The 12,189-nt window shown below is 35.3% G+C and overlaps 1 protein-coding gene across 1 annotated transcript in view; it reads right to left on the minus strand.

Moving 5' to 3' along the window:
• Positions 1-12,189, minus strand: part of CEP128 (centrosomal protein 128) — a gene marked incomplete at its 5' end in the record, with an annotated part of 104,864 nt that overhangs the window by 82,902 nt on the left and 9,773 nt on the right. The window contains 2 exons of the mRNA XM_082283912.1: positions 170-256; positions 7,318-7,434. Coding sequence (XP_082140038.1) covers positions 170-256; positions 7,318-7,434 — 204 coding nt within the window. The remainder of the gene's footprint in view (positions 1-169; positions 257-7,317; positions 7,435-12,189) is intronic.

Below are 12,189 nucleotides of genomic sequence, written 5' to 3' on the forward strand. Positions count from 1 at the left end.
GCTATACACACAGTGCCTCTGATGCAGAAAAAAACTCCGCACCTTGTATTCTTAAAGAGTAAAGAAAATTTTTTTCTACTGGTTTCTCAGAAAAAGGAAGCATATATTGTAACACATGACACTATACACTCATTTAAAACCAAACAGAAAGGAAAAAATTAAGTCTTACCTGGTGCTTTTCACTTTCATATTTCACAAGTTTGTTTCTCATGAGTTCTTCTGTTTCATCTGCTTTAGCATCTTGCTTCCTTAAAACCTTTAGAGGAGAAAAATATATTGTAAACTTCATTATAAAATTTACAGAAGCCATCATTCCAAGGCTGTTAAAAATTAAAGAATCTGCTGATACATTTAAGAAAGAAGATCTAGACAAATGCTTTCTGTCTGCATCTCATATTTCCATGTAGAGCCAATGTATATTGTTATGAAAAGATAAATATAAGTCCATGCATACATAAACACACCCATGCAGAGAACAGGGACAAACACAAAGTCTAACATCCTTCCGATGTATAGAGCTCCACACACTCAAGTTGACCCCAAACACCTTTAGATTCAGGTCTAAAAGGCTCTATAGATCCCCTACAGATTAGCTGTGTACATATCACAGAAAAAGAATATATTCTCTAATATAAAGTGCACATGTTATGAAATACAATGCACTGTAGTCAAGAAAACTCTACCATAAGATTGTGTCATAAGGAAAAAAAAAAAGGTTATTTTTTCTGAATCTGGACGGACACTTAAGAGCTGTAGAACTACAACTGAATCAACTGAAACTTTCCTGACCAAAGTTATCAACATTGATGTGCCCTTCTTTGACAACAATAACAGAAAATAAAACAAATCCATGAGGACTTTTCCCATTCCCTCTCAAACTGAGGTATCTAAAACCACATATGTCCATTTTCTAAACCATCTTACAAAAATAATAATGCCTTAAATATCAATTTCAAAATCTTGTCGCTCTGCAAACCAACACTATTTGCAGAACACATCACTGGCAAAGAAAGTATTAGATATGACAGATATTAATGACATGTAATATTTACAACATAACCCAAGTTTAGGTATCTCAAGCCATAGCAATATCATTGGCTCATTTTAAATATCACTTAGAAACATCAGCTGAGAGAGATCAGTACCCATATACTGATAATTTGCCATGAATTTCTGTAACTGTTAATTAAACACGGTTTTTATCTGCGCAACATGACCAAGCATTTTTCACACTAGTCTCAAATCAATTAATTAGGGACCTTAGCACAAATCTTTTACTTTTATCCCGTATCTTGAAGTACAACTATTCCTTCCATAATTACTTGCTAAAACAACAACAGAACAACAACAAAAACAAATACCCCTGAAATTTGTTCCCATAAATTGTGCAATTTCATTCAGTTTTTGAAAATTTTCTCTTCACTGTACACTGGAGAGCAATTTCAGTATATGAAAACAGAATAAAAGATATTAATCAACTTCAGTGAGCCCAGGCATTCAGCTTTACAAGTTTTGACTTTAAAAGTAGTTTTTTGAAGAAAATAAATGACTATATATACTTACCTCACTCTTATAACCTCACCTCAGTAAATATAAGGGTTTCAGTACAGTTTGGATTATTCTCCTGCGTGAACAGCTTACATTAAAATCTGAGACCATGGAAGACATTAATCATAACTATGCCACTGAAAATATCCTGCCACATAAAGAGTTATACTTTTAGTCATACTGATTCCTAATCAGATAATAGAAGACTGTAACACATTTAAGATACTTTCGTAAGTATTCAGTAGAGATTTAAATCTATCATTCCAGTCAACTATAAAACTCAACACTGCACACATTTTACTCAAAAAGGCTCTTGGGAGAAGTCCCAAAAAGCAACATGAACAAAAGCCTAAGATCATCGCTTCAGCTAATGCCGTTTTTGCATTACCCAAGTTGACTGGGTTTTTGCTTTGTTTTGGGCTTTTTTATTAGTTTATTTTTAATGACCACAAGTACTGGTTCAGAACAGCCTACTTGGAATACATTATGTCTATTAACTGTAACTGACCATCAGTTCTACCAGCAAAATTAGAAGCTCTGTTACAGTCAGTCAACTTTATGCCAACTTTATTTTTGGCACTAAATTAATAATTAACATAGTACCAAACATGCATGTTTTCATGTGCAGATTTGGCTAGAGAAATCAGAATCATAAAGAAAATATGGGCTGGATTCAGGAATACTAGTAAAATTTTCAAAGATTATTCCTGCTGAAAGCAAAAGATGACTCTGCATCAGTAGCACATCCTAACTCCCAGAAGAAACCATGGAAATAAATATGCCATTTCAACATACTAAGGTTCACTGACTGATAGTCAGGCTATTAAATAGGAATAATTTCAAACAAAAATGTGTCCTGTACTATAACTGATACTATAAATATAACCTTCAGTTTTATTTTCTGCATATTGTAAAACTAGCCCATAGCCATTTCATTTTAAGGAAAAAACAGCTCATACATATATATAGATATAGACAGATACACCAAAGTTAAAATACTGCAAAAAAAAGTGATGTGACAGTAAATTAAACACAGTATATGTGCACTGCTTCAACTGTGAAACATGCATTGTACCAGTAGGTGCCAGGTAGGCAGTTAATCAGTGTCATTAAGAAATGGAAACATCTGGTCATCCACAGCCAGACAAATGTCAGCTCTTACTGACAATTCAGAAATTGTACAGGTCAAAGTTAATTCTGTGTTTTGTCCCCTTTCTGTACTCCTTTTTAAAGAACCCTCCCTTGTTGATTTATGCCACACTTGTTTTTTTCTCCACTAAGGATCTCTATACAAGCTTTCTATTGTGAGGGTAAAATAAAAAAAAAAAGCAAACAAAATGTGTAAAGATCCAACTGATTCTTCGATTTCATTTGTTGTCCCCAAAGAAGGGGTTGGGGGAGTCAAATGTCAAAAATGGGAACTATGAAAAGGATGCTGAGGACAACAGTTCAAGCACACACTCCTCCCTGATGGCTCCCAAACAGCAGGCACACACTGCCCAGAGAAGCTGAAGCACCGAGGAATAGGAACAGGCCTACAGTAAACAGGATTCTCCTACCAAGTTCCTCCTCTGAAAGCACTCTAGTGTCCAGGTTGTTTTGAAGGAGACTGACAAGGAGTTGATGAGGCCTTGGAGGGGACAGGTACAGAGGAGGCCACAAGGAGACAGAATTTCCATGTGAAAAAGTCTTCACAGCATGGTTTTGGGAAGGACCAGCTAGATGTTCCGCTGCCTGCCTAGGTGGTCAGGCTAGATGAACTTTGATTTGACCAAGGAGAGGAATTCTTACAGGCCTTTATAAAAGAGTTCACTAACACAAGACTGCATTAGAATACAATGTAACTGGTATACCCCAACTGAGCATACCTCATCCACATACACAGACTATCTACTGAACCCCAAAACTTCAAAAACATAACTTACTGCTTGATAGATCAATTTTTCCTATACATGAAGAAAACTATAGGGAGGATTCTGGAACAACAGTTCTCAATCCTTCCAACTTATGATAACCTTTCAAGAGCAAATAATAACTTTTACAGCAACTTAAACCTACAAACTTTTCTTAAGCTTTGGATTTTGGTCTTATTTTGGTTTTGCTGTGTTGTTTTTTTTTTAAATAAAACCAGATTTTTTGAAAGCTGTGCACAGACCACAAACTGAAACTTGCTCTTTCAAAGTGAGACTGATCAGTGAGTTTTTCATACTACCAGAAACATACAAGCAGCCTCATGCTATAGTTTAAAGGCAAAAATGTACATCATCATCTGAATGAAAGTACTTTCCCTAACTTGCTACATTAGTGACTAGCATGGCTCCAAGCATGCTACCTCAACATAGCAGCCAGGCTGTTAAAAACAGACTACCTGGCTATTTCAGTGACAGATATGAATGAGACTTGCTGATGTTCCAAGGAAAAGACAGATTCAAACTACAATCAAAACAGAAACCATTGGCCACAGGTGGCATAGCACAGAGCCAAAGAGCAAGTATCAACAGTGCACTAAAATATCCAGGTGGCTCAGAGCACAGATCAAGTTTATGTTTGTTTAAAAAGATCGGTGATAAAGATATGCAAAAAACAATGTTCAATAACACTTTTGACCATCAGTTTACCCCAGTCTCTGTCCACCAGCTTCTTACAGTTCACTGTATTTGCAGTGGGAGGCAAACAGAATCTAAGTATACAGCTGCACAAAGAGAAAGTTAAAAAATGCTTCCTGGCCTACCCAAGTTGCTAGCTTAAGATACAACTGTAGTCACCGCCTTACCACAGTCAGTGGATTCAAGAAGTCCAATAAAGATGATTCTGTTCACCTAAAGCATGCAAAGCATGAACACATGGACACATTTCACCAAAATCCAGGAAGCCAAGCACAGAATTTTGTAAAGCCATCCAGGACACCCAACACACAGAAAAGCTGCCTACAGCCCATTTTCTTTTTAAGAATGATACTTGATCTTGTTTTAGAAAATAGATGCATAAATGCAACTATTACTTACAAAAACTAAGAGGTGACGGTGTCCTTATATTCAAAGAAAAAGAAGCACTGAGGAATCTCAAAATAGTTTTCATTTCACACAACAAATGCAGTTGTTAAAGCAATTCATGTATACATGTTAATACCACTGGCAAGAAGAGAATATTTGTTCTCCTCTCTAAGCAGAAACATGTTTCTATAAGGAATATAGAAAAAAATTAAGATACACAATTTGCATGAATTTGTTTGCTAATTTGTATTTTCCAATTTGCAGTAATTGCTGTTTAAATGCACCAAAACACATTAAGGTAAAAGATACATAAATATGTAGAAAAAATAATATTTATACAACTACACACAGCACAGACAGGCTACAGATTCAAAAGAAAAATGCAAATTTAAAAGTTAAAGATGTAAAATTTTATACATCAAGTTTTCTTAACAGTCAGTATACAAATAGATACCATCTTGGTACATAATCAGTCTATGATTATAATAATACTACAATACAAACAGGAAGTTTGCATATTATAGAAAAAACTCATAGAAAGAAAAGACAGACAAGAGAAAGGTACAAAACAAGTACAGATACAAACCAAATGTATCATCATGTTCTGTTAGATCCTGAAAATAGATAATTTAATAATTGCAATTCAGGAAGGTGATTCTCTTAAGACAGTAAAACACTGACAAGTAGTGGTCAGTTACAGGCACTGCACTTTACTTAAAAATAATAGCATTTAAACTTCACAAACTTCACAAGAATTCTTAATTAGAGCAACTACTGATCACATGCAAAAGTCACATTTGATTTGGTTTGGTTTAAAATGTGTAACAGGCAAACTAATGAAAAACTTGTATCATTAAACAGCCACAAATGCTTTAAATAGCATTTCTCTGTAAATCATTTAGGCCATATTAAATGACAGGATTTCAAAAGTCAGTCCAAACACCACCCTCCTTTCCAGCAATGTTACTTGGGAAGCATCTTGGAGAAATAAATGAAAACAGAAATAGACTTCAATAGAACATTACGTCCATGCAACGATCACCACAAGACTGAGGCCATTGTCAGAGTTAAGAGACGATTTAACTCACAATTCAAATTACAAAGGACAAGAAACAGAATAACAAAGTAACAAGCTCAAAATTATGCAGAAAGATGTTTCATCCAAATAACAATTGTAGCAAAATATTTATTTACTTTAAAATCACTAGGCTATGCAAAAGTACACAAGGCAATTCAAGTACATTCTTTCTAAAATACAGCAACTTAAGCTGTATTTTAGAAAAGAGTTCCTCAGGGAAAATGACTTGCAAAAACAGAATTTCCAGAAGAAAGGATTAAACCATCTTATTAAAACAGATGGACATCTTAGGGGAATAGGTCTAGGATGTACTTAGTATTTCATATTCATTTTGCATGAAATTCAAAAGATGAGCTACCAAGAATAAAGGTACGCAGCCTGAAGGCTCATGATGACATAGACTATGATCATTCATGTGATCTACAAAAGACCATATGAAAATTCCTTGAACTACATTTGAACTCATTCCCTTGAATTCAAGTTTTCTTTCTAAGGAAACCATGGCAGTGTCAATGTAGATTACAAGTCATCAAGCCTTTAAAAGTAAAGTCATCATCCCTTTAAAAGGATAAAAAAAATATTGTTCCATGCTGCAGATAACACTATCAAATCACACCAATTCATTGCATTAGACATCCCTTCCCCAGACTGAAGGCACTACTGAAGAACCTAGAAGCAGACACAGGCATATTAAAGAGCAATGAAAACTGAAATTCAGCACTCTAGTTCTTATCACCCACTAGGACATCAAGTGGGGGGAAAATGAAACAGTCAGTCTTTCCGAAATACTGGCAGAAGGATTACAAGCCTTTCGATAAACACTACTTTTTATCTATATCAAAAAAAGGATCTCATCTTCTAAAATATGACATCTTTGAACAGTCTCTAGCTTTATATTAAATGTATAGCATCACTCTTAACTTCAGGTTCTTCAGTATCACTGCACAGTGTAATGTCTTCCAAAAAGCCTTGTTGCAAATACTAAAACTAAAAACCAAAGAACTGCTTATTTCTTCCCAGTCATAGTATTCTATTGCACAGACAGAGACAACATTGCAAATTGTATCTTAAGGGGAGTGAAATAAAAAGTTATGCTATGTTAAGACACAGATTTTCCAACCAGGAGTAAAATCAGAAAAAAAGAAGTATTTTTCATATATTTTCTAAAACGTACAGAAAAAAAGCTAACAGCTGTCTCAAATTTTAACTTATATTCTAAACATTTCTATTTGTCTCCTAAATAATATTTTATATTTCATCAGGCATTGTTGAATGAAACTAAAAAGCAATGAAAAGCTGTCTGGCCACTACAGTGGTTTTGACTGTTGAAATAAATTAAAGTGTTCATTTGCACGAGCAAGCAAAGTTTACCTTTTAGAAAATAAAATGTTTTAATTGAGAAAATCCAGTTAATGACTTGCTTTTGTTTGCTTGGGTTTTCAGGAAGGGCATAGGGGGTAGGTTCTTAGAAGATTTATGGCCGTTACCAAAAAGGTCTAAATTATAGACAAGACAGTATAATGAAGAACTGAGACTGTATTTGGTACCATCTGGTCATCAAAACAAGCTGAGCTGGACTGAGAGCTAAAAAATGTGCCAAAGATATGAGCACTTTTGCCAGTTTGACAGGTACAGGCTCACAAATGGAACACATTCCTAACTAAATCCTAAATACATGGGAAGCTCTCATTTGCATACCTCCTGTAATTGAAGAGACATGTGTCCCAGCTGGTCCTGGCGCCTCTCTACGAGCTGTCTTTCAGCACGCATTTCTTCTTCTATCTCCTGAAGTCTTCTCTCTACCCGTTCTGATACCTTCAAAAGGAAAAAACCCATGCTGTAGGAAATTAGCGTGCCTTTTAATACATGTGAAAATATCAATGGCAAAAATGTAAACAGAGTACGGGGTGAAAAGAAAAGAGAATACATAATTTGTATTTTGTTAAAGCAGATTCAGAATGGAAGAGAAAATAACTAGTTATAGCAGCGAGTACTCCAGAAATACTCAAGCAGGCAACCAAATTGTTATCTTGCTGGCAGTATCCTCCTTTAGGTGTATGCATATTTTTCTCCACAGTGGTGGTTCTACTCAAGCGTTAAATATCCCATTATCAAGTTTAGAGCAGCCTAATGTGAAGTTGCAATACAAAAGTCTTAGCTTCTCTGTCACAAGCCTGATTAACCTCTGGAGGGACATTTCTTTCCCATCTCCAGTCTGCAAAACAGACCAGTGTTTGCCTCCTTAATGCACCAAAATCTGTGAGTGAAAAGTAGTAAACAAGAACTAAGTACATGAGAATAACTGTAACAACATAAAATAATTACATCACTTAAAGCCTTTTTCCCCAATATTTGTAAATCCATGTACAAACTAATAAAAACAACAACACGTATTTATTAAAGCAATTTGGATTAGGAACATAAAAGCTCAATCAGACTAGAATACCAGAACTACTTCACTTTTGCAATTCATACTGCTAGCAGACAGCACCCTCTTCAGGCAACAAATTAATTTTTTTGTTAAAGAGTAACAAGAAAAACACTTAAGTATCATTTCCTCCCTATCTCAAAACTAATTATTTTAAGCAACCACTAGAAAGCAATATATCTATTCCCAAATGGTATTTAAATAAAAAGAGAAAGACATAAAACAACATTCGACTCCTAGCTTCTGATGTATGTGGAGGTAAGTTCTCATCTTTTTCCATTAAGCACACCTCCATTAGCACTAGGCATATAAGCACAGATAGAAAATTTTACTACGAGCAACACAGTTATGTAGCAACAGAAACACAATTAAGGCTACACTTATGTTCTGGGCTTCACACGGCTTAACAAACAAAACACTCTTTCTTTACAATAGAATACATCCCTCAGAAAACACTTCTTGCTTGTGCAGCCAGATGAATAGACAGCTTACAGTCTGGAATACTGTATTTTTTCCTAAAACCATCAGGAGATGCCTGGTACTGCATCAAACCATGCACTTCCATCTAAGTTATGAAAGCTATGCAGTCATAACCAGAATAATTACTTACTAAAAACTAATGTATAAAAGATAAAGACCACATCATGATGTTTGTTTTGACAAGTACTACTTAGTGTTACTTCTCAGAATTCATAAAATACTCCAGCTAACAGAAACAGTGATACTATGTAGCAGGAACAAAAAAAACCACTGTCATTAAACTTGTTATATCTTTGCTCAAAACCAGGAAACAAGCTGTCATCCTTTTCCCTATACATATCTAAAATAAAGAAATTAAACAGTAGCGGTTTTGCATTTTTTAAAAAAGGTTTTGACTATATGTTTCTGAAGACAAGCTTTCTCAGATCTCTCATGTACCTTTTACAATGAAGCAAGTGAGCACTAAAGCTATTACAAAAGAAAATGTACAATTTTGACTTGACAGAAGATTCAGAAGTAACATCACCCCCAAAGATGACATTCCAAAGGAGAGTTCAGTAACTTCTTCACTGTCATGGGTCTAGCATGCACAGCAGATAACATGACACAAGGCAGCACTAGACAGGCTTTAGATTCCTGCAAACTTCTAGTTTCATTTCAAATCATCACTAACTCAGAACAAGTAAGAAATTAATTTTATGAGGTGATTTTCCTTGCCTCTAACTTCCTTCAACTCACTCCAGAATACAATTGTATTATTTCTAACAACGTACTAAAAAAAGATGGATTATATATCATTGTATTTGTCAGGTGCATGGAAATTCCAGTTACAGACATAATCCTCTTCAATAAACAAACAAAAAAATCCCCAGAACCAACACAAAACAGCAAACATTTTCATGCTACTTATAACCCCTATTTGTTTCCCATACTTTGTACATTGGTATGGTATTGGTAACACCTTGGCACTTCAGCAAGGCTTTATGTCCCACAAGAATTGTCCCATGTTTTTGTAGCCTCTCTGACCTTCCTCAGTTTGTCACAGAGCCTGTGGCATACAACAGTAGGAATTAAAAAAAAAAAGAATTAGAAACAGTTAAGTGTTAATTTATTAATTAGTACATGCAGAGTAAACTCAAAAACATACTTGTCTTCCTTTATTCCAAACGACCTTGACTCAGGACAACATTTCTAGCATGAAATATGTATCTAGAGCTCTGAATGTTACCAAAAATCTTAGTGTAGACAAGTGGTTCACTGAAGAACAGTACAAAGAATATGGAGGCTCTAGACAACGACATGAAATACTAGCAGTAAACTGCTGCATTCAGAACATATTAGAATGTGACTTCAAGCACGCATTTTTAGCAACACAGACTATCTGAACGATAATGATGACACTAGAGCTGTGTCTCCACATAAAGCTTTAAGGTAGCAGCAAAACCCATGAAAACAGATTAGGCTATCAAAAAGTTCCTCCCCTCCCCTGCAATTAAACACAAAGAACAGAATGTCCTTTTTAAAACCAGGGTGACATTTAAGTCATGCAGCTAAATATAATCTTATGGAAGATGCTGGATGCTTACTGTACAAAAAGCACATCCTACTTAGTGAATTTCTGCCCTGTTTTTCAGCTTTCCACTGTTACTCCTAGTGCACAAGTGCTGCTAACAGAAATCTATTGCAACAGATTTTTGCTGCCTTTCTTGTTACAACGCATTTTATCATCAATGCATACTTGAAACAGGAGTATTAAAATCACAAAAAGAACAAACTTTTTTCAGAGCTGTAACTTTAAATATTGTTAAACTTTCCCCTCGTGACAAATGATAATATGTGTTATACCTTTTACAAGACACCTGTGCAGTACCAAAAAATCTTATAGCCAATGTTCTGAAGGACAGTTCATTATCTGACAATAATCCTGGCCCTCTGAGATACCATAACCACAGTAACTCCACGTAAGACCCATTTCACTTGTCACTGCTGTCGTTTTCCAGAGACAGTCTATCATCATTTTATACTGGCACCATCTCAATTAAGCATCTACCTAATTTGAACTAAACTGTGCTTCGATTAAGTTGCTTTTTATGTATAAAGATCAGCATCTTGTGCTATTTGGGATGTGCTTCTATCCAAGAGATTGCAAGAAAATATCCAAGACGGCTATCTTATATAACCATAAAGTAAGTAAATATTCTTTCAATTGCTTCTATGCCTGTCTAGCAAACATCCAAACCCTTTTCAAGAAGGAAGGAATCTCACAAAATGTCAAGTTAAGAAAGAGATTTTGATATAGAGAGAGTTGCAGAACCTGAAAGGCTTTTTACCAAAACTGCACATAGATTCTCAAGTACAAGGCCATGGAGAGTGCTCAACCTGAAACAGGCATCCAACTATGCCTGTGTCACAACCTTCAATGTCATCTGGTTTTTATATTGAGATGGAAAAGCTCTCTTTACAGGTAAAATAGCGTGCATTGATTGTGTTGTGTGGATCTTAAAGTATTCAAATTCAGCATCAAAAAGGCTCTAAGAATCACAAAACTCTAATAAAAATTAATTCTGAACTACTGACTCAGAAGAACTGCAGTGATTTAGACCTTTATCATCACACACCTACATACAGGCAATTTTCAAACAGCCCCAAATATACCAAACCGTAAGAATTTAGATAGATGTCTCTAAAAAAAATAAAGACTTAAGGACACTGAACTGAAAAGAATGTTTCTACCATGAGCTTGTCCTGTGAAATTATCAAGATTTCAAGTTGACAATTTATTGCCAAGAACCATACAACAGAATATAAATACAAGGATGGCAATCCTCAAGGTGATAAACACTCCCAAATAAAGTCATAAAGGCACTAAGGACAAAAGTTCCTGCACAACTTTGCATAAGGAAGTTTTGAGAAAAACAGTATTTCCTCTTACCCAACTCACTTTCACCAATGACAATCAATTCTGAATTAAGCAATCTCATTAGAATTCCTGAATGCATACACATACTAAAGGATCTCAAATATCTACAATAACAGACCCTAGTTCTAATCTCATGCTTTGCTATGCATACTATGAGAGTTATTTTTATTCTTAACATCCATACTAAGTTCCTCTCTTTTGCATTTACCTCATCTCACTGATTCTGCCAGGCTCATGAGGTAATAGGAAACCACTAAGCTTTGAACCAGGGCAGAAGATCCAAACCTAGTATCAGAGAGCACTGGCAAAGCAGCAGTGCACAATGTTGCTACCACTAGGCTTTTTAAGTGGTGTGGAATTGGCAACAACGCATTAAGTCAGAATTTTTCAGCCTGAAAAGCAACACTCTGAAAAGCCTCTGAAGAAACGGAACAACCTCTCAAGTTAAAATTAGGGATAAAAGAGTAGTTAGATTTAAAAACCAAACAAATAAACACCCTAGAACAACTAACAAAAAAACCTACGACAAAACACGTCAACCAACACAGACACACACAAAATAACCAAAAAAAACCCCAAAAAACAAACCAGATCACCTAAAAAGTGGCAGCTCCTCTCAAAATATATAACCTATCTGAAGAACCCCTCGCTATAGGACAAAATCATAAAGATATGCAAGTTGTAACAAACACTGGAGAAGTTTCAAAAAAGAAATCCACAGAGGGATTATCACTCAGTACAG

Source organism: Coloeus monedula, assembly GCF_965178545.1.
Source record: "Coloeus monedula genome assembly, chromosome: 6".
NCBI classification, from domain to species: domain Eukaryota; kingdom Metazoa; phylum Chordata; class Aves; order Passeriformes; family Corvidae; genus Coloeus; species Coloeus monedula.